The sequence below is a fragment of the Gorilla gorilla genome, chromosome 8, assembly GCF_029281585.2.
Source record: "Gorilla gorilla gorilla isolate KB3781 chromosome 8, NHGRI_mGorGor1-v2.1_pri, whole genome shotgun sequence".
Taxonomy (NCBI): domain Eukaryota; kingdom Metazoa; phylum Chordata; class Mammalia; order Primates; family Hominidae; genus Gorilla; species Gorilla gorilla.
The window spans coordinates 61,421,744-61,446,188 of NC_073232.2; the positions used below are offsets into that span (position 1 = coordinate 61,421,744).

The 24,445-nt window shown below is 36.1% G+C and overlaps 1 protein-coding gene across 1 annotated transcript in view; it reads left to right on the forward strand.

Moving 5' to 3' along the window:
• PCDH15 (protocadherin related 15) overlaps window positions 1–24,445 on the forward strand; it is a 1,796,064-nt gene that overhangs the window by 1,363,673 nt on the left and 407,946 nt on the right. Inside the window, exon 12 of the mRNA XM_055352068.2 lies at window positions 4,806–4,914. Within this exon, the coding sequence (XP_055208043.2) occupies window positions 4,806–4,914 (109 nt within the window). The remainder of the gene's footprint in view (window positions 1–4,805; window positions 4,915–24,445) is intronic.

The following is a 24,445-nucleotide window of genomic DNA, read 5'->3' on the forward strand; positions in this document are numbered from 1 at the left end:
TCTGACAGTTCAAACAGCAATGAAATGCAAATCTGCTATCCTGTGTATTTCTAATATATGCTTATCAACTGGAACAGAATTCAGGAGACATGACCTCTTCTTGAAGACAAATCAGACAGCAAAGAAAGCAGCTTTGCTTCAGAGGCAAAGTATAAAAGAACCATCCAGGGTTTGGGGAGCTCTTTTTGTGTTTCTTGACTTGATAACAAAAATTTGTTGAAATCTGTGAAGCACTAGGCTGACGGTTCTAAGTACAAATAAGATAATTTCTGCCCACAGACCAATAAAGCTTTTGGCAAAAAGATAAATATAGCAATTGTAATAAAATAGAGGAACATTTTGATACTTTCCATAAAGGATACCCAAGCATATTTGAGCTATGGGTGGACTTCTAATTTCTTCAACACATACCGTGCTTCCTCTGTAATATAGGCAGTGAAGTCAAAAACTAAGAGAAATGAGGACGACAGAGAATAAGCAACAGCAATTACTATCTATGTGAAGAGACTCTGTTCTTCAGAAGAAACAAGTCACTGAATCAATCTCCTTTTTGGAACTGTGGAAGACCTGGCAGTAGCCACAGATGGACTATTTTCTGGTAGTGGATATTACAAAGTTGACCAGAGAGTAGTGATCTCTTTGGATAACTCAATAGAATAAGTTGGCAAAAATATGTTAAATATCTGCTATTTGCTAAATCCTGTAAATGATTACATTACTTCAATTCATGGGCAAGAATAATTCTGTTCTCTTCATAGAGCTGTAACTGTGTTCAATGAAAATAACAGAATTGGCCAGGCACGGTGGCTCACTCCTGTAATCCTAGCAGTTTGGAAAGCCAAGGTGGGTGAATCACGAGGTCAAGAGATCCAGACCATCCTAGCCAACACGGTGAAACCCCGTCTCTACTAAAAATACAAAAATTAGCTGGGCGTGGTGGCGGGCGCCTGTAGTCCCAGCTACTCGGGAGGCTGAGGCAGGAGAATGGTGTGAACCCGGGAGGCGGAGCTTGCAGTGAGCCGGGATCGTGCCACTGCACTCCAGCCTGGGCAATAGAGTGATACTCTGTCTCAAAAAAAAAAAAAAAAAAAGAAAGAAAATAAATAACAGAATTTAGAAGTTAAAGTAAGTAAATGTCTCTAAGAGAGCCAACACACCATCTGTTACTATTTTTTCTTTAGCCTTTTATTAGATTGATACTCTAGGTTTAAAGTCAGAGAACTGACCTGAAACTAACTTAGGGAAAAAGAGGTTCATTGTAAGGATACTATTTTTCAATAAATTCAAGGACAGTAATATGCTGGCACTGGGTAATCAAAGACTATTTCTTTTATCTGTTTCCTTTGTTCATCAGCATTGGATACTTTACTACTACATACTACTTTTTTTTTTCCTTTTTCATTTTATTTTTACTTAGTTTTCTTTGGATTTACCCTGTTGTTAAAAAAAATACTTGAACTGAATACGTATATATTGTTATTATTTTACCTCTGTTCTCTCTGTAAAATTCTCACTTATTCTCCTTATTCTAAGGAACCGTTTCAATCTGGGTTGTTCTTGCTTATATGAGTACCCTTTTCAGGCCTGGTTTCATCTACTGTGGAGGTTGTGTTGGCAGACAGAAGTTCACACATAATGCATGTTATTTATGTTGTTTCTTCTAATTAATGTATATAAATTGTCTGCCTCTGACTTCAATGCTACTTATCTTTATAAAATATGTTAAATATTTAACAAGATCATCCTAAAAATCATAATTTTTAGTATTCTTTAATGTCATGTATTAATAATATTTAAACATTTCAAGCTTCATGGAGCACAGTTTACTTGAGGGGTAATCATACACATAATATTTAAGAAATCATTCTTTTCACCTTTAATCCTAGATTATCTGACAATTTCATTTATGGTAGCAGAAGGAAAAATAAATATTGTAAAATAAGTTGCTAGTCTCTATAGGACAAGATAAAATGTCAATTCTGATAAGTTATTTAAACCACACCATTTCTTTTAAATTTGCAGAAACTTGTGAAAGCCTTTATCAAGAGAGTTTATTTTCCTTTATTCTCAATACTATAATTTATTTATTAATAATGTTAAAACAAATAGTACGGGCTATGGTAATGACATAGTCACACAGTACCAAATGGCTTTATGTAAAATATTTTCTATCCCATCTACCCTGACTTCCATGCTCAGTATCCTGAGATACTCACAGTTTTTCATCTTCTAATTATTAATATAATTCTAAATACTATACTTGTTTCTTTTTAGTTCTTCAGTTCTTACTATATATATATATATAATATTTAATCACAGGCAAATGTGTAAGATGAGGAATTTAATTTTCATTTCTCCCTTCCTCTTGGTTTTGTTTGATGTGTTTTTAGTTTTTACATTGCTTATACAACAATTCAATGTAAATAAATTATGTTGCTCATTTCAACAATTCTATATATTATAGAAAGAATATTTTATACTACATTACTAATTAACAAAGCTAAAACTGCTTATGTGTAGGTAACTTAGCAAATCTATAGAAATAAATAGATGAAGGTGATCAGCCAACATATCCTCAAATATTGTGATTTGCTTACATTTTGCATTCCAAACAAAAAGCTAAGATTCAATTTTATTTTAATTTCTAGATAAGAAATTACTTATTTTATAATAGCAAAAATTGTTTAGGAAAATATTTTTCTGACTATGAGATGCAGAATGGAACTGCAGAAAATCCTCAGATTTGAAATGCCTTTACAGGATCGGAATAGAGCCTCGGTTTTGGAAAAATTACTGCAGATTTAATTATATGAACCAGGAGTGATACAGCTTAACTATAAGCTGACTTTGGCTGATGCAATCAGATTCCTCAGCGAAATGACTAGAAAGAGCTTGTCAACTCTTAAGTCCTGTGTTCAAACATACGTATTTCAAATAACTTCAGATTTTTTTTTTCAGTTTAGGGAGAAATACAGGTATTGCATACCAAGCAAATTGATTATTGGGAAAGTGTTTGTGTGTGTGTGTGTGTGTGTGTGTGTGTGTGTGTGTGTGAGAGAGAGAGAGAGAGAGAGAGAGGCAGTGTGGGAGGAAAAGTTCAGCGAGAGTTGCGTTTTAAGAACAATAATCTTCTGGATTTAATGGAGTAATTTTGATATTTATTTGGTATTTTCATTGTTCTGATTCCACATTTAAAGGAGAGAATAGAGTATTAGTAAGTTGCTACTACCAACAACTCTTTATTTTCAGGAAAATACTGATAACATTTAGACTACTTAGGATCTATTAGTGATAATGAACTCGAGAGAAACCCCTACAATGTCTATGGTGTTTAAATTATTGGTCAATAATTATCCTTATTATAACTTCAATATAAAATCAAGTATTATAAATAAGGTTTAAATATCATTGCTCTTTTTTTAGCATGCCATCACTATACCTTTTTGCTGAGAACTGAAACTACTGGTTTTGTATAAAAGTACATGACATATTTCAATGTTCTGTCATTTGAGAAGAAATAATATGAGAACATTGCAGTAATTTTTTAGAATGTAAGGTTGCAGATATTGAGACATACTAAATATTTGGGAAACAGTAGTTTAAGTTTCACAGCCCTCAGCCCAAATATGTAATGGAATTTCCCTTTAGAATTACCCTTTAGAAGTATTTCCATTTAGAATTACCACTTACATATTTGGGATGAGGGCTACAAAACTTAGAGTAGTGTTTCCCAAACTGTTCTAAAGGCATCATTTCAAAAACAGGTTAATGGGTGTTTCTTGAAAGTGAGCAAATAGTACCCTTTTCTTAGAAAGTCAGTATGCAGATAAGCATAATTAAGTCTGAAAAGATTTGCAGTACAGTTAATTGGCTTTCAAAACTCTATTTAATATCATATTTCCCAAGCGTATCTGTGTAGATAAGCTTTTTATTATTTTTCAGCATACCTATTGTTGTATTTTTAGCATATCTATTATGATCACAGTAGTCAGTAACCTCATATAACTTACCACCTGTTTTTGTAATGTTTTATTGCAACAGAGCCATGCCCACTTGGGCTTTGGTGCTGTAATGACAGAGTTGAGGGTAGCTGCAACATAGACAATATGGTTGGCAAAGCCTAAAGATAGTTATTATCTGGTCCTTTACAGAAAAATGTTTGCCAGTCCTGATAGCACAACAAAATAGTACTGGATATTAAATTGGGAAACACCAAATTAAAGAAGTATATTATAATTTTAAACATTATTTCTTATAGACCATTGTAAAATACATGTACATACCTGCAATATTTAAAATCAATTTTAATTATATGAAATTTGCAATAATGTCACTTTTATTTTTATGAAATTATTTACTTTAAGTATTTATATTTTAATATAATTGATGTGTATGAAACTAAAAAATGATTTAGCAAGCAAAGAATACAAGTATTCTTACAAATCTTGTCTAAAGCAAAGAGAAAACATTACTTCATAAACTATTTGATAGGCTGCTATTTCTTTTGTGAAATCCTCTAGAGAAGATTAAAAATGCATTATCATTCTTCCTTGCTTTCCTTTTAGGAGTAGTTACTGATATAAATGTCTATGTGCATAATCACTATGTCTTACCATTTTGACTTTGAGGATACTTTGCTCCCCCTTAACATTCAAAATTAACTAGTAGAAGGTATTAGATCATAAATGTTGAAACTTGAGTTTACTGTCTCAGATGTTATATAGATTTCCAAACTAAAACATCTGTCTCAATCCTTCATGAAGTATTAGTAATGCGGCTGAATGAAACTCTTAATTTTTTTTCAGGAAGAACTGAACCCCATTATTGTTACGCCACCAATCCAAGCCATTGATCAGGACCGGAATATTCAACCGCCATCAGATAAGCCAGGAATCCTCTATTCCATCCTTGTTGGTTTGTATCTGATAACATTTTACACTATCAGTTATTCTAGAATCTTACAGTAACAAATTCTCTCAATTCCAAGGAAATATTTTAAATAACAAAGTTTATTATTTGACATGATTGTTACTTTTGTGTATAAACACATTTTAAAAATAATAATTCAAGATATTTGCTTCCTCAATTAGTTGGACTGAAATGTGTAGAATGATAAATAAATAACTTTTATGGAAGAAGCAAAGCAATTCAAAATATTAGGAAATTAACCTACATATTAGTATTTTTCTACATATCAACTTATCATATAAAACTTCCTCTAGCACCAACTTTCAGCTTTGATATAAAATGAAAAACATTTTACACGTGTTTTACCTTTGGTTGGTTACTATACATAATTGTGATAATATATGACTGAATTTTAAAAGAGCTATTTTGGAGCCATTTAAAAAAAAAGGTGAGAGAGCACGATTAGCCCAAGGGAACATGAAATATTAACCTTTGGCAAATATTTTTCTTGAAAAATTCCACAGAAACCATCCTAATCCATCCCTATTGCATATACTACTAATTGTATCAAAAGCAAAAATGATGAGAAATTGATTATGCTGCTCTTCTTAGATTACTTTTGCTGAAATATGGTTGTTGCTGATTTGCATAGCCTCTAGACAGACAGATGCATGTGAGACAGGCTATATATCTTTTAAGGAAGAAAGGGCCTCTTTTGAAGTGTGCTTGAAAAATAACTTTAATGGAGTTCAGCATTAGCCCTCAACCTCTTTCTGTCCTCTTACTTGAAGCCTATGTGCATATACAAATACACAACAACCAACAGATATTAGATTTGCAAATATCATACTGTATCCTTCTTAGAAACGCTGTCTGTAAAGAAAATTCAAGCAATTCTGTTTCAAGCCTTTGGTCTTTATAAAGACACAAATATCATAAGCAGAGCTCAGACTTTTATATTTGTAAAAAGCTTTCATAAACATGAAACTATTTTAAGTCTATAGAGATCTCGGTGTAGATAATAAAGCATCATTTATTTCATTAACTGAAGGCTTGACTGTATGTCAATCACTTTTATTAGATGCTAAAAACACAAATATGAGAGATGAATGTTCTAGGTTAGGGAGTCGTGGAGTCTGTGGCTAAAAAAAATTAAAACAATTTAAAAGATAAATTAAAATACAATATTTAAGGCACTCTAAATAAAGTTTGAACCACATGTAGGCTCATGAGAGGAGAGCATTAAGCATTTTATGAGAATTGCTTAGGAAGTGTCATTTTAGCAGAAAGACAGGAGTTTCCAGGTGGAAAAAGAGAGACAATTATCTATATAGATAATGCAGCATATGCAAAAGCCAAAGGATGAAATTTAAGAACAGACTTGGATAATTATGATACTCAGAGCCAGTTGGATGCATTGGTGTTCAAGTTTATTTCACTTTTAAAAGTTACGTGCATTCTTTTTCTCAACAAATGATCACCTACACTGTGAAGCAACCCCTATCACTGACTTTGTGGAGCCAGTTTTCTGGCAGAAGAGATAGGCAATAAACATTTACTATAATAAGTAAGTGTTTATTATCAAAGTTAGAAAGTTGTGAATGCTATGGGAAAGATCGATCATATGAATGGGATTGGAAAAGCAGAGGAGGATTGTAGTAGAAGTTGCAGTGTTAAGCAGTATCATCAGCACTTGTGTCATCAGAAAGTAAGCTGTTAGCAAAGGCTTACAGAGGCTGAGGAAGTTATTCTCGTTGATATCTCCGGGAAGAGTTCTAGGCAGAGATCAAAACTGAAGCTTGCCAGGTGGGTTTCAGAAACAACAAGGGGGCCAGAAGTACTGGAAAGAAGTGAGTGAGGTAAAAGTAGAAAGGTGACAGATAAGAAGAGAGCAGAAACTAGAGAGCCTTTTATGTTATTTGTCTACTTTGTATTTTTCTCTGAGTGAAATGAGGAGCCAATTAAAAAATTTTAACAGAAAAGTGACACAGTGATGGAAAGTTTCATCAGCCTACAACTGTAGGATAGTGGATTGTCCCAAACAATGGATATAAACTCTTACAATTATTTGCTGTCACAGCTAAGGTAAATGAATAATATCCTTTTACACTATTTACATTTTTAGAAGGAAGAGAATTGTAGGGGTTGAGAGTGTAGCCTCTGGAAATTGTACTGTCCATGTTAAAAATCCTGACTTTAACTCACACTAGACATAATTTTATTTAAGTTATTTAGCCCCTCTTTACCTGAAATTAGTCCTTCTTTTTTTCTTCTTTTGAGACAGTGTCTTGCTCTGTCACCCGCACTGGAGTGCAGCGGCACAATCATAGCTCACTGAAGCTTCGACTTCCTGGGTTCAAGCGATCCTCCTGCCTTAGCCTCCCAAAGTTCTGGGATTACAGGCGTGAGCCACTACCTGACCAGATTATTCTTCTTTAATATAGGATTAACAAAAATAGATCTTTGTACAAAAGGATTGTGAGAATTTGATCCAATACATTGTAAATGTACATAATACTGCCTGGAAAAAAAGTTAATGCTCAATACATTTTAGTTGACATTGTTATTAGCTTTAGGAAGGAAAATAAGGCATGTTACCTAAGTCACATCAGTCTGGTACAAGTGGAAACACAAAAACAAAAACCAGACACAGCACACACACACACACACACACACACACAGAAGGGGATATCCATGACTCTGACTTCACGTACTTTGTCAAAACTCTTAATTTTCCCTAAATCCATCCAAATACTTCTGAATATATGTGTTTCTCCAAGCTAACAGTAAGTTACCACATGGAGGACTCCTCTCCTGCTTCCATTTGTTATAGACAGTCTCTGTTTACTATATGTGAGGATACAGATGCTGATGTCTATGACGAGGTCATCCAAGGGCTGTTGTCAACCTCTTCAATGGTTCTACTGTCATGAACATCAATGGCAGAATTATTGACTAGCCAAAAGTCTTTAAAGGAAAAGCTAGATAATGATGTTCATAGGGAGTTTTAAAAAGTTTAACATGTTTCTGGGATTCTAAAAAGATAAAAGCAAGCTGTATATATACTCAGGAAGCACTTGGGAAGGCCCTAAGCTCTCATCTCTGACTAACCTTGAAACTCTGCAAATGCAGTAACTTAAGGTCAAGATGGAACAACTCCATAAAGCAGCTAGACTGAAAAGATATCTACAAAACACTCTACCCCCTAACAGCAGAATACACATTCTTCTCAAGTGCACCTAGAATGTTCTTCAGTATAGATCATGTTAGGCCATAAAACCAATATCGTTAAATTGAAGATGATTGAAATAATACAAACTCTATTCTCTGACAAAAATGGAATGCAATTAGAAATTATAATGAAGGAAATTTTGGAAATTCACAAGTGTGTGGAAGTTAAACATTCTTTAATCAATGACTCAAGGAAGAAATAAAATCAGAAAAATACTTTGAGACAAATAAAAATAACAATACATTGTAACATGTATTTTAATCTCTAATCAATAATGTAATATTTGTCACAAAGACACTGGAAATGTTAAGCAAACTAAAGAAAAAGAGCAGAAGGGAGGGCATCTGTGGTGACTCACACCTGTAATTCCAGTATTTTGGGAGGCCGAGGCAGGTGGATTGCTTGAGACCTGGAGTTTGAGACCAGCCTGGGCAATATGGCGAAACCCTGTCTCTACAAAAAATACAAGAATTAGCTGGGCATAGTGGTGTGCACCTGTGGCCTCAGCTACTCAGGAGGCTAAGGTGGGAGAATCACCTGGGTCCGGGAAGTCAAGGCTGCAGGGCTGCAGTGAGCTACGATCACATCATTTTACTCCAGCCTGAGTGATGGAGGAGATTGGAGGTGACTCTCTTTAAAAAAAAAAAAAAAAAAAAAAAAGCTAAACAACACAATAGAAATAATAGAGACTACAGTAGAAAGTAATAAAAGAGGGATTAGGAAATCAGTAGAGATAATAAATGAAGCCAAAATCAATTCTTTGAAATTATCAACAAAATTAACAAACCTCTAGCTAGACTGACCAGGAATAAAAGAGATAAGATGCAATTTACTAACTTGGAATGAAAGAGAGGACCTTCTATTTAGCTTACAGAAATAAAAAAATGTTATGCGGGAATATTATATACAATTTATGCCAGCTAGACAAATGGATGCAATGGACAAATTCCTGGAATCAAACTATTCAAACTGACTTCAGAAAAAATAAAAAATTGGGACAGACTTTTAACAAGTAAATAGACTGACTTAGTAATCAAAAAGATCTTCCCACAAAGAAGAATTCTGGATCAGATGCTTTACTGGTAAATTCTACCATTAGAGAATATTTAATACCCCTTCTGTGTTAGTCCATTCTTGCACTGCTATAAATAACTACGTGTTACTGGGTGATTTATAAATAAAAATAGGTTTAAGTGGCTCACAGTTCTACAGGCTGTACAAGAACTGTACTTCCTGGAGAAGCCTCAGGAAACTTTCAATCATGGCTGAAGGGAAAGTTGGTGCATCTTACATGGCCAGAGCAGGAGAGAGAAGGGGTGGTACTACACACTTTTAAACAACCAGATCTCATGAGAACTCACTCACTGACACCACTGTCACCAGAACAGCAAGGGGGAAATTTTCCCCCATTATTCAATGACCTCCTACCAGGTCCCTCCTCCTACATTGGAGATTACAATTTAACATGAGATTTGGGTGGGGAAACAAATCCAAACCATATCATGAAACCCCTGGTTCCTCTGAAATCTCATGTCATTCTCACATTGCAAAATACAATCATCCTTTCTCAACAGTTCCCCAAGTCTTAACTGATCTCAGAATTAACTGAGAAGTCCACAGTCCAAAATCTCATCTGAGACAAGGCAAGTCCCTTCCGCCTATGAGCCTGAAAAAACTTACAAGATACAATGGGGGTACAGGCTTTGGGTGAATACAGCCATTCCAAAAAAGGAGAAATCAGCCAAAGCAAAGGGTCTACAGTCCCCATTGAAGTCCAAAACCCAGGAGGGCAGTCATTAAATCTTAAATCTCCAAAATAATCTCCTTTGACTTCATGTCTCATATCCAGGCCACACTGATGCAGGGGGTGGGCTCCCAAGGCCTTGGATATTTCTGCCTCTGTGGCTTTGCACAGTACAGCCCCATTGGCTGATTTCATGGGCTGGTGTTTGGTGCTTGTGCCTTTTCCAGGTGCACACTGCAAGCTGTCAGTGGATCTACCATTCTGGGGTCTGGAGAATAGTTGCCTTCTTCTCACAGCTCCAATAGGCAGTGCCCCAGTGGGAACTCTGTGTGGGGGCTCCCACCTCACATTTCCCTTCCACACTGCCCTGGTAGAGGTCTTCCATGAGGGCTCCACCCCTGCAGCAGATTTCTGCCTGGACATCCAGACATTTCCATACATCCTTTGAAATGTAAGTGGAGGCTTCCAAGCCTCAACCATTGCCCTCTGTGTATCCACAGGTTTAACATCACATGGAAGCTGCCAAGGCTATGGCTTGCATGTTCTGAAGCAGAGGCCTGAGACATATCTGGGGGCCATGTAGCCATGGCTAGAGCTGGAATGGCTGGATGCAGGAAGCAGTGTCCTGAGGTTGCACAGGGCAGTGGAGCCGTAGGCCTGGCCCACAAAACCATTCTTTCCTCCTAAGCCTCAAGGCCTATGGTGGAGAAGCCTGCCATGAAGGTCTCTGAAAGAAAAGCATAATCTGTAGACCCCTTAATCATATATGTAGCTGAAATTTCTGCTTCTAATTGTGTTATCAAGTCTGACCATTTTTAATGTAAATGTTAACAGCTATCAAGCTCTGTTGCAGCACTGTCATTAATAATGATATCATATAATGTGTATTTATTTCTAATAATATAAGAAAGTCTGCTGACTTTAGCTTGTAACAGTAGCTTGTAGTATTAAGTACTCTTTTATGAGCAGCTAATGTGTGAAAAGTAATATGTATTAAATATCATATAGGTGAGATATATGTTACATACTAAAACATAAATATAATATTGTTAACAGTATTTTTTCTAATTTTTCAAAATATGATTATAATAATATTATGAATATTCTGGCAACTAAAATGTTGGTGTCACCCATTGATTAAGAATGGAGATACTAGAGCCAGAAACCTTGGTTTACATTTTTTTATCAACCTTCATTAACTGTGGTAGGTATTATCAAGTATTAGCACTTTCATGGCCAAGTATACAGTATACTCATATTGGAAATGTGAAGAGAAAAACATATTTTTTGTCCCTTCCTCAATGCATATATCACATTCAGAAGGGATGAAAATGTTCATGGGCCCTACATTTCTTCTATTGTGTATTTCGTATTTCACAGTTATCATATTTCATTTTGTATTTCATGTTTCACAGTTATCAGAGTCCATATTTTTCTTTGTTTCTTTTTTTGTTTTCTTATTTTTTGTTTATATTTTCTTTTGTTTCATGATCCTTGTGCTGCACAACTGAGTTCTTATAACTGAACACTTATAGCTGAGCACATATGGTTTTTTCAAACATTATATAACCTTAAATGTATCCCCCAAGGTGTATTTTTCCTCATGCCTTACCATTCTCTAGAATGCTTCTTCTAATTTTAATGTAATTCTACATTTTGGAAATTATTTTTTAAAGAAAATGTTCTTTATAGAATTTACTTAAAATAGTCCATTTAATTGCATGTGTGCCTGCCTTTTAAGAAGGCAAAAGTGAAAGCTATCAAACTTCTGAAGGCCTGATCCCAGAACTGAATCAGTAGAAATAATCTACTATCATATACTGGTCAAAGCAAGGACAATTCCTGCCCAGATTTAAGGTGAGGGGAAAAAAAGAGTATTTTACTTGTTAGGAAACAAAAAATGTTTTCCATCTTTGATCTAATTCAAGTAATTCAAGGAGATGAGAAGGTTCATAAAGTGGAGCTCTGAACTTTAAGACATAAATAACTTTAGGCAAGATTGTGTGTGTATGTTAGTGTATTATTCCGTTTTCATGCTGCTGATAAAGACATACCTGAGACTACATAATTTACAAAAGAAAGAGGTTTAATGGATTTACAGTTCCACATGTTCGGGAAGGCCTCACAATCATGGCGGAAGGTGAACGGCATGTCTCACATGGCAACATATAAGAAAAGAGAGCTTGTGAAGGAAACTCCCACTTTTAATACCATCAGATCTTGTGAGACTTATTCACTTTTACAAGAAGAGTACAGGAAAGACCCGCCTTCATGATTCAATTACCTCCTACAAGGTTCCTCCCATGAGATGTGGAAACTGTGGGAGTTACAATTCAAGATGAGATTTGGGTGGGGACACAGCCAAAACCATATCATTTAGTTAATGATAGCTACATTTTATAATGAATACATAACTTTTATGATCCTTCATCCCATGAATTAAAAAATATTTTTGAGTACACACTCTAAGATTTATACATGTATTTTATCAGTCATTAAATTTTCAATGTTCAGATATCACATAGAAAATGATTAATTGTATTATATATAAGTCAACATTATAAATAATTGTATTAATTACATCAAAATTGTCAGTCTGACTTTATTTCCGGTCTGCCTGGATCTCCACGGTTTTGACCTAATAACATGACTGATTAAGCTGTTTTAGCAGAGGAATGGGAAGGGATTTTTCCATCTCTGTTGGTGTTCACTTCTACACATATCATTAGTGTTACCTTTAATCTCAGGTTTATTTGCAGAGATATTTCTCAGCTATTTATTCATTTTTTGAGCATTAGTTTGGTGTAAAATTAATATTATAAAATACAGATCCCTTTAACTGGCCAAATGTAAACTAAAAGTCACTGCAATGTGTTGAAAGCAAACAGACAAGAGAGAAGGCTGCTTGTGATGCTTAATTTTATTTGACAGCTTGACTGATTTAAGGCATGTAGAAAGAGCTGGTAAAACATTATTTCTGGGTCTGTCTAAGACAGTGTTTCAAAAAGAGACTAATATTTGAATCAGAAGACTGAGTGAAGAAGATCTGCTCTTACCAATATGGGCAGGTATCATCCAGTCCATTGAGGGCCTGAATAGAACAAAAAGGCAGAGGAAGGATGAGTTCTCTCTTCTTGAACTGGAACGTCCATCTTCTCCTGCCATCAAACATTAGAGTGCTTAGTTCTCAGGCTTTCAGATTCTGAGAGACTTATACCAATGACTTCCCTGGTTCTTAGGCATCTGGACCTGATAAAAAATGCACCACCAGTTTTTCTGGTTCTCTAATTTGCAGAGAGTAGATGCTCTTAGCATTCATAACAAATGATATCACTTGGCTGTGTCACCACCCAAATCTCATTTTGAATTCCTATGTGTTGTGGGAGGGACAAGGTGGGAGGTAATTGAATAATGGGGCCAAGTGTTTCCTGTGTTGTTATTGTGATAGTGAATAAGTCTCACAAGATCTGATGATTTTTTTTAAAAAGAGGAGTTCCCCTGCACAAGTGTTTTCTCTTTGCCTGCTGCCATCCATGTAAGATGTGACTTGCTCCTCCTTGCCTTCCACCATGATTGTAAGGCCTCCTCAGCCACATGGAACTGTAAGTCCAATTAAACCTTTTCTTTTGAAAATTGCCCAGTCTCTGGTATGTCTTTATCAGCTGTGTGAAAATGAACTAATACAGTAAATTGGTAACAGGAGTGGGGTGTTGCTGAAAAGAGACCCAAAAATGCAGAAACGACTTTGGAACTGGGTAACAGGCAGAGATTGGAACAGTCTGCAGGGCTCAGTAGAAGATAGGAAGATGCGAGAAAGTTTGGAACTCTCTAGAGACTTACCAAATGGCTTTGACCAAAATGCTGATAATGATATTAATGATGAAAACCAGGCTGAGGTGGTCTCAGATAGAGATGAGGAACTTGTTGGTAACTGGAGCAAAGGTGACTCTTGTTATGTTTTAGCAAAGAGACTGGCAGCATTTTGCTCCTGCCTTAGATATTTGTGGAACTTTGAACTTGAGAGAGATGATTGAGGGTATCTGGTGGAAGAAATTTCTAAGTAGCAAAAGCATTCAAGAGGTGACTTGGGTGCTGTTAAAGGCATTCAGTTTTATTAGGGAAACAGAGCATAAAAGTTCAGAATATTTACAGCCTGATAATTTGATAGAAAAGAAAATCTCATTTTTTGAGGAGAAATTCAAGCTGGCTGCAGAAATTTGCATAAGTAACGCGGAGCTGTATGTTAATCCTGAAGATAATGGGAAAAACGTCTCCAGGACATTTCAGAGGTCTTCATGACAGCCCCTCCCACCACCAGCCTGGAGGCCTGGGGAGAAAAGATGGTTCTGTGGGCTGGGCCCAGGATCCCCATGCTTGTGCAGCCTTGGGACTTGTTGCCCTGTGTCCCAGTTGCTCCAGCTGTGGCTGAAAGGGGCCAACATAGAGCTCAGGCCCTAGCTTCAAAGGGTGTAAGCTCCAAGCTTCAGCAGCTTCCACAAAGTATTGAGCCTGTGAGTGCTCAGAAGTCAAGAATTGAGGTTTGGGAAGCTCCACCTAGATTTCAGAAGATGTGTGGAAATGCCTTGTATGTCAAGGCAGAAGTTTGCTTCACGGGCAGGGATCTCATGAAGAACCTCCACTAGTGCAGTGCAGGAGGGAAACTTGGGGTCAGAGCCCCCACACTGAGTCCCTACTGGGGCACCACCTAGTGGAGCTGTGAGAAGAGGGCCACCATTTTACAGACCCCAGAATGGTAGATCTGCCAACAGCTTACACAGTACCTCTGGAGAAACTACAAGACACCCAACCCCAGCCCATAGAAGCAGCCAGGAGGGGGCTACACTCTGCAAAGCAACAGGGGTGGAATTGTCCAAGGCTGTGGAAGCCCACCACTTACATCAGCGTGACCTGGATGTGAGACATGGAGTCAAAGGAGATCATTTCAGAGCTTTAAGATTTGACTTTCCTGCTGGATTTTGGACTTGGGGGCCTGTAGACCCTTTGTTTTGGCCAATTTCTCCCATTTGGAATGGCTGTATTTATCCAATGCCTGTATCCCCACTCTATCTAGAAAGTAACTAGCCTGCTTTTGATTTTACAGATGCATAGGTGGAAGGAACTTGCCTTGTCTCCGGTGAGACTTTGGACTGTGGACTTTTGAGTTAATGCTGAAATGGGTTAACACTTTGGAGGACTATTGAGAAGGCATGATTTGTTTTGAAATGTGAGGATGTGAGATTTGGGAGAGGTCAAGTGCAGAATGATATGGTTTGGCTGTGTCTCACCCAAATCTCACCTAGCGATGGGATCTCACTATGCTATGCATGCTGCTCTTGAACTCCTGACACAGGTGATCTGCCTGCCTCAGCCTCCCAAAGTGCTGGGATTATAGGCATGAGCCACCATGCCTGGCCATAGATCTCATCTTAAATTCCCACATGTTGTGGGAGGGACCATGTGGGAGATAACTGAATAATGGTGGCAAGTCTTTCCGTTGCTGTTCTCATGATAGTGAATGATCTCATGAGATCTGATGGTTTTAAAAAGCAGAGTTCCCCTGCAGAAGCTCTCTCTCTCTTTGCCTGCTGCCATCCATGTAAGAAGTGACTTGCTTTTCCTTGCCTTCCACCATGAGTGTGAGGCTCCAGCCATGTGGAACTGTAAGTCCAATTAAACCTTTTTCTTTTGTAAATTGCCCAGTCTTGGGTATGTCTTTTCACCAGTGTGAAAATGGACTAAAACAACAAATTCGCATAATCAATCAGCCAATTGATTGAGAGAATCAATCCCTCTCTCTCTCTTTCTTTCTCGCTGTCAGTACTAATATGTCCTTATAGCCTATTTGTTTTGTTTCTCTAAAGAACTCTGAATAATACACTGCTGCTTATCCTTTCACACTGTACACTTGTCACATCTCCCTCAAGATTCCTTGCTTGTCCCTAAAACATACAGAGACACAGTGTCAGTCGGTATATAAAGCATTAGCTAGGTTTACTTTTGTATTATTTTATTTAAAAATAAATATAAAATTAAAGTTTGAATAGGAGTGGTAATAGCATGGGTCTATGCCCCTAAAACATTAAAGCTTAAGATCTGTGCATTTCACTATATGTAAATTGAATCAATCATAAAGAAAAATAAATGTATACCTTTTATTCTCAATTCTATTTTAGGGGTTACCCCAGTACACAATAGATAAAATTTTGTCTAGATAATTGGGCAATAAAAGTAGCATTTTAGAAAGTTTTCTTCAGTGATTATAAGGGAATGGAATGTCAGAAGATATTAGGAGGCTATCACCGTGGTACAAGTATGAAATAACAAGGGTCTAAGTAAGGTAAGAGATTAGGACTATGAAAAAGGAACACATCAGAGAGACGTTCTAAGGTAAGGAAGAATCACTTGGAGAATGTGTAGAGAATTGGCTAGTGAAAGTAACTTGGGGATTTGAATCTACGTAGTTAGAAAAAATGTTGGTTCTATTAGTAATAACATCGTTTCTGAATTTTGTAATTATTTTTATGTTTAAATAACAGATATGAACGTATCATGTACCATGAAGAGGTGGTTTTCAAACTTTAAAGGATACAAGAATTCAGTGAGATTGTTCAAAGTGCATTCTCTTGACCTCCCTTTTCAGAGCTTCTGATTCAGAAGATCTGGGACAAGAACTCGGTCTTTCTAGTGTAGGTATACCTGAACTATACAATCAGAAGCATTGTCGTAAATATGCATAGGAAAAGCAACCCAATACAATCTTTGGTAAAGATTTTTTGAAGTTGAGATATTGGCTACTAAGATAAGAATTTTAGTTTTCCCTAATAGTATGTAAAAATGGATTTAAATTATTTTGGTGGCTATTACACAGTTATTAAAAACATTTTGGATGAGAAAATGAAGTTTGTTATTTATAACAAGTAGCTGAAAAAGAAGTTTTGCAAAGGAGACAGATTTAGAACTAATGATTTTTGGAAGATGTAAAAGCAGGACAAAGGTAGTTTACTTTTTGCATTTAGAATTATCAAAGAATGCACTAAGAGAATGTAGTAGCTGAAAAGAAAAAGTGCTAAAGTTAAAATTAGTGGAAGAAAATAATGAGAAATTAGAGGTAATTTTTCTAATATATATTTGAACCTAGGGATAACTTGATACAAAAACAAATGTGTTGTTAGGGCATAGATGAAAATAATGGTTAAAATTATCAACAAAATTTTAGTTATGTAAAAGGGGTAGCAGGTGAATTTAATGTCAGAGGAATGGAATATTAATATAATTAATCCCAAGATCAAATAAGGGAATGACTAAAAAGAAATAAAACCCAGAGCTTCAGAGATGGTTCAGAAGCAGCTGTATTTTTAGATGAATTAAGCTTTGCTAAATAGAGTTTATATTACATTTTCTAAGTGGGATAAATAAGGGATTCTGTAGGGACCTTGAACTTAGACATGTGTTTCTATTCTTGTACAATGTTTTTACATTTCAATACCTTGGCTTCTGCAGGGTATCCAGCATTCATGGTTCATTAAAAGGTTTTCACAAAAAAATTACCTGGAGAGATAAGTTACATGTTATAATTGTTTTTGTTCTACCAACAGAAATTGTGGGTGTTTTCATTAGCAGTGTTTTATTGAAACTGACTATAATTTCTATATATCTACAATGTCAAAATTTGAGGAATTACCACACATCTTCATGGCACCCAGAAGACAGTGTTCTCTTTCATTTCTGTGTTAATCAGCTTACTAATTTTATATGTAAAGATAAACATTTTCAGTGGTGAAGGGAAAAATTTGATACTGTATTTTTTGAGGTAGTGCTCTTTTGAAGTATATTAGATGTGCATTTTCAAATGCATGAAGCATTAAAAACAAATGTTTTCCTGAATGGGCCTCTTTGGGTAAAAAATACAGAGGTGAACTTAAGTTCATCTTGGCGTTAAAGGAAATTTATTGAAAGGACTCTGTTTTCTTCCAGAATTCAAGGAACTGTCAAAAACAATAACATTTTAAGAAGCAGAAACAGGAATTTCAAGATGAGGGATTAGAGGGCCTTTCCTCTAGATGCCCATTATTTTTGTGGTACAGATTGTACATCCATCTTCTGATTCTTTGCTCTAAATAAAAATTATTGAAAGATTAAGTGATAATTATATAGTTTAGGTCAGGCATCCACATTTCCTTCAATTTACTATATGTAGGGAATCAGAAGTATTATGCTAATAAATGATAGGCAAATACAGCTATGAGAAAAAACTGTTAAGGTATAAACACTTTAAAAATAATATGAAGCAAAAGACAATTAAAAGAAGGAAAAGTTAATCTTTACAACCAACATTGCAGAACAATTTGACAGCCATTTATTTGAAGACAAATAAACTTCAATCCGTACCTCACACTATCTACAGAAACCAACTTGAAAGACTTTCTATACATAACGTAAGAGCTAAAACTATAAAGCATCTAAAAGATAATATTGGTAAAAATTGTTATGACCTTAGGGTTGGCAACAATTTCTCTTTTTTTTGAGACATAGTTTTGTTGCCCAGGCTGGAGTGCAACGGCACAATCTCGGCTCACCGCAACCTCCACCTCCCAGGTTCAAGCAATTCTCCTCCCTCAGCCTCTCGAGTACTTAGGATTACAGGCATGCGCCACCATGCCTGGCTGATTCTCTATTTTTAGTAGAGACGGGGTTTCTCCATGTTGGTCAGGCTGGTTTCAAACTCCCGACCTCAGGTGATCCCCCCACCTCAGCCTTCAAAAGTGCTGGGATTACAGGCGTGAGCCACTGTGCCCGGCCGGCAACAATTTCTTAAATGTAACAAATGCAAATCTATAAAAGAAAAAATTTAAAATTTGACTTCATCAAAGTAAAAATGCATTTGCTTTTCAAAAGGCACTGACAATAGACTGAAAAAGAACTGACAGAAAAGGAGAATGTATTTGCGAAATGTATCCAACAAGTGACTTATTTGGGGAATATATGAAAACACAATTTAATAAAAATGAGACAATTATAAAATGGCAGAAAGTTTTAACAAATTATTACAGATTTATAAACAAAATAAGAATGCGAAAAGTTGCTCAATGTCATTAGCTAATTGGGAAATGCAAATTAATACCTCAATGAATATCACTACATACACACCAGAATGGCCAAAATTTAAATGACTGACAATATCAAGTTGGTGAAAATGTGGAAGATCTGAAATGCTCATACATTGCTGGTAAGAATGTAAAATGGTACAGACACATTGGAAAAATAATTTGGCAATTTCTTTAAAAGTTAAACATTACTCAACAATGAAAATATAATATTATTGATACACAGCAACTTGGATGAATCTCTAATGCTTTATACTGAGTTGAAAGAAGCCAGTCTCCAAATCTTTATACTACACAATTCCATCTAGATGTCATTCTCAAAAAGATGAAAGTACGGTGGTGATGAACAAATCAGTCATTGCTAAAGATTAAACTTTGGGGAAGGAAAACACAAAGTAGTTATCTGATCATAAAACCATTCTATATCCTGATTGTGGTATTGACTACACAAACCTGTACGTAATTGAAAATTAACAGACCTGTTCCCTGCCCAAAAATTCTTAATAAAACATTTAGACATAGACATATCATATGGCCTAGCCATTCCACTCCTAGATATTTACTCAAGATAAATGAAAGCATAGATTCATTCAGAGAGGTATACAAGGAAGTTCATAGCATCTTTATTTGTGGCTGGAGGCAACTCAAGTGTTCATCAATGTATGAACAGATAAATGAATTGTAGCATATCCACACAATGGAATAACACCTAGGCAATAGAAATAAATAAACTATTGATAAATGAAACAACATGGACTTCAAAATCATTATGCTAATTGACAGAAGCCAGACACACCTATGAAAAGAATATATACTGTAAGGCCAGGCAGGGTGGCTCATGCCTGTAATCCCAGCACATTGGGAGGCCGAAGCCAGTGGATCACCTGAGGGCAGGAGTTCGAAACCAGCCTGGCCAACATGGTGAAACCCCGTCTCTACTACAAATACAAAAATTAGCTGGGTGTGGTGGTGGGCACCTGTAATCCCAGCTACTCTGGGGGTTGAGGCAGGAGAATTGCTTCAACTCAGGAGGCAGAAGTTGCAGTGAGCCAAGACAGCACCATTGCACTCCAGACTAAAAAAAGAGCAAAACTCTTTCTCAAAATTAAAAAAAAAAATGAATACATACTATATAAATGATCCCATTCCTATTATGCTGACAGACAGAAAGTGATCAGTGTTTGCATAGGGTGAGAAATATGAATGGGGAGAGAAAGGAGACATTGTCATAAGGAAATTTCTGGCAATTATGGATAGGCTTACTATCTTAATCATGGTGATACTATCTTGATCAACACGTGTAATTAAAATTCTACATTTTAAATATATGAAGATAATTGTGTAGCATTTTTTCTTTATCCTACAGAAAACCCGTAATCTTCAAAATTGTAAACTTTTCACCAAGGGATTAATTTAGGTTGCCATTTCCTCTATAATACTGAAAAAGTGAAAAATGTAGAATTTTCTTAGCATATATAAAAATAAAAATAAATGTTTTGGCAACCTCTAATTATGTTGGCTCTAATAATTATAATGCTGAAATTCACCGTATTATTTATAATTGTGATAATAAACATAGTTATCAATTTTACGTCTAAATTTAGGCAATCAAAGCTGTTTCTAAAGAACCTCCCCAGTAGCTGGGACTACAGGTGCCCACCATCTCACCCAGCTAATTTTTTGTTTCTAAAGAACAGCTTTAGTTTGACTGTAAACATTGTGTATAATGAAAGCACAAACATTAAGTGTTCTTAGTTCTCGCTGGAAAAGCATTACACTTTTAAGAAATGCAGGGAAATAAATTTCACTTGGTTTTACTCTTTGTCCAAGGAGATGTATTTATTTATTTATTTATTTATTTATTTATTTATTTATTTATTTTGAGATGGAGTCTTGCTCTGTCGCCCAGGCTGGAGTGCAGTGGTGCGATCTCAGCTCACTGCAAGCTCCGCCTCCTGGGTTCACTCCATTCTCCTGCGTCAGCCTCCCGAGTAGCTAGGACTACAGGCGCCTGCCACCACGCCCGGCTAATTTTTTGTATTTTTAGTAGAGACGGGGTTTCACCGTGTTAGCCAGGATGGTCTCGATCTCCTGACCTCGTGATCCGCCCGTCTCGGCCTCCCAAAGTGCTAAGGAGTTGTGTTTTTTAACTGCTAGTTATACTCTTGTTGAGTTGATATTCTGTAAGGATGTCTAAAAACCAGCCTTCCAGAAACAGATGGCCGATGAAGCCAAAGTGTCTAATTCACTGAACTCAGGCTATATAGCAAAATAGGAAAGAGTTTACATTCTGAATTTAGATACCTTGACTTCTGACCTAGTTACTTACTAGCCGTGAGAGTTCGGAATATTTTACTTAACTTCTGTGAGTGTTGGTTTCTTCATAGATCAAGTAATAAATATCTTTCCCATAAGATTGTTTTGAAACTTAGATGAGATAGATCATTTACAAATAAAGAGATTATAACGTTTTCACCGTAGTAACTAGTCAACAGCTAGTAAGTATTACTCTCTGGGGAATGAAAATCTTTCCCAGCTCAGCGGCTATTATTCAATTATCTTCATCATTTTGGGTTCATTCTTCCAGGAGCCCTGCTCCATTCTATGCTGATGAAAGCTAGGGTAAAAGCAAACCAAAGCAAATGATAAATTATATTGCATTTTTGAAAACTCTTATTTAAAAATATATAAAATAAGAGATAGTAAATAAAATCACCATTTGGCATCACTTAGTTTCAAGAATTATGAAGACTTGGCCAAACTTATTAAAATATATATGTCTATCAATTTTTTTCCTCATTATTTTGAAAAAATATATAATTTTAATCCACAAATATTTGAATTTATGCTTATAAAATAACTTTTTAGAACATTCTGACAATATCATAGCACAAATAAAAAGTATAACAATCCTTATTTAATATTAAATATCAGTCAGTGTTTATTTTCACTTTCTCACAAATATTATTTTTGTTTTTTAGTTTCTTTTCTGTTTTTTGTTTTCGTTTTTCTTGGAAAGGGAGAGATGCAAGGGGACCAGAATTCATGTAAGTTCACACGTTGGGATTGATATTTCTCCTAAGTCTCTTTTTTTTTTTTTTTTTTGAGACGGAGTCTTGTTCTGTTACCCAAGCTGGAGTGCAGTGGCGGGATCTTGGCTCGCTGCAAGCTCCACCTCCCAGGTTCACACCATTTTCCTGCCTCAGCCTCCCGAGTAGCTGGGACTACAGGCACCCGCCACCAAGCCTGGCTAATTTTTTTTGTATTTTTAGTAGAGACGGGGTTTCACCGTGTTAGCCAGGATGGTCTCGATTTCCTGACCTGGTGATCTGCAAGTCTCGGCCTCCCAGAGTGCTGAGCTTACAGGCATGAGCCACCAAGCCCAGCCTCTCCTAAGTCTCCTTTTTTTTTTTTTTTTTTTTTTTTTGAGACAGAGTCTCTCTCTGTCACCCAGGCTGGAGTGCAGTGGCACAGTCTCAGCTCGCTGCAAGCTCAGCCTCCTGGGTTCACGCCATTCTCCTGCCTCAACCTCCCCAGTAGCTGGGACTACAGGTGCCCACCACCACGCCCGGCTAATTTTTTGTATTTTTTTTTTTTTAGTAGAGACGGGGTTTCATCGTGTTAGCCAGGATGGTCTCGATCTCCTGACCTCGTGATCCTCCCGCCTCGGCCTCCCAGAGTGCTGGGATTACAGGCGTGAGCCACTGCGCCCGGCCCTAAGTCTCTTTTAATCTACAGCGGTTCTGTTTCCATTTATTTTTAAATTGTTTTCTTGTGATTCATTTATTGAGAAGTCAAGTTGTTTATATTATAGAGTTTCTCGTCATCTTGATTGTACTTTCCTTGGTTTAATTTTACATGTTACTCTGTCCCATGTTTCCTATAAATTTTGACACTTAATCAAATAACATTTTTTGTTTGTTTCTTTGTTGGGTTTTCTGAAAACTGTTTCATAGGTGGTATAATAGTCTGCTTGCACTGCCATTAAAAAACACCCTAGACTGAGTAGCTTAAGCAACAGAAAGGTGTTTTCTCACAGTTCTGGAGGCCTGAGATGAAGGTGCTTTCATGGTTGGTATTTGATGAAGCTTCTCCGGCTGCTTTCTTGTGTCTTCACATGGCCTTTCCTCTGTGTGCCCTTGGACAGAGAGAGAGGGAAGAGATAGAAAGAAAGAGAGACAAAGAGAACACCAGTCCCATCAGATTTAAGAGCCCACCCATATAGACTCATTTAGTCTGATTACCTTCTTAAAAGGGTCTATCTCTCTATAATGGTCACATTGGGAGTAAGGGCTTCAATATAAAATTGTTAATGGTGAGGGGGACAACTCAGGCCATAGCAGATGATGTTGAATTAATTCTTCTATTGAGTGGTATATATGTGGCTTTATCTCTTTTTTTGTGATATTAGCAGCATTTAGTGCTCAATGCCATGATCCATTCATTTATGAGGGGTTGTAAAATGATGGCACTCTGATACTGTTACTCTTCTTAAATTATTAGCTGAAATAATTTCTTAATGAGACACTTTTTAATCAATTATTTGTTTACCCCATGTTAAGGTCATATGGAAAAAGCATGCTCTGTTTTCTTATTTTCTAATTTACAAAATATTTCTCTAGCATGCTCCAAAAGTGATCAATACGTTATTTTGCAACACTGTCATAAACTTATGAATTTAAACATATTTGATCTGTTTCAAATCATTACTGATATGATCCTTATTGATGCTCAAATTGCCTTATCTTTAGCTTAAAAAAAAAAACACACACACACAAAAACCTTTTGGCTCTTGAAAACTTTTCACATCAGTTTAGTAGTCTTGGAATTCTTTCTTGCTACTTGGTGTGAGCAGATGTTTCACAGCTATTTGTTGATTTTCTGCCCTGGACCTGAAATCAGCTCTCTCTCTCAGAAATCTTAACTGCTTTTATTGGTAAATAGTATTTCAGAACCATAGTCTGAACATTAGAAATATTCATTGCTTCTATATTGGCCATTATATATAGTTCTGTGTTTCAGCATTCAGAGCTATGTTGTATGCATTTTGTTTCTTAAGGTAAACTTAAGTGGAGTTTAAACTTCCACTGCCAATTCAAAATCAAAACCATAGGTGTTCTATTTTACCTCTTTAATTTTTAATTTCTGTCTCTTTATCATCCCCTGCCAAGAATCCAGCTTTCAATACTGAAAAGAATAGAATCAGAATGACACATAATAATGTGCTTATTTATTGTAAAATACTCCTATAACTATCTTGGAATCACAACATACCACCAATATGATTACTGTAGATAGCTTAACTTTTTGAGTTTTGTAATTTCTTTGGTACTTCACCTATATTACACTGTGGGTGTGATGTCAATACTACTTTTAAAATTCACCTGGGGTAGTTCTTTTTGTTTGCGCTTGTGCCAACAACTAAACATACATTTAGATTGAATTATTTTATTTTTA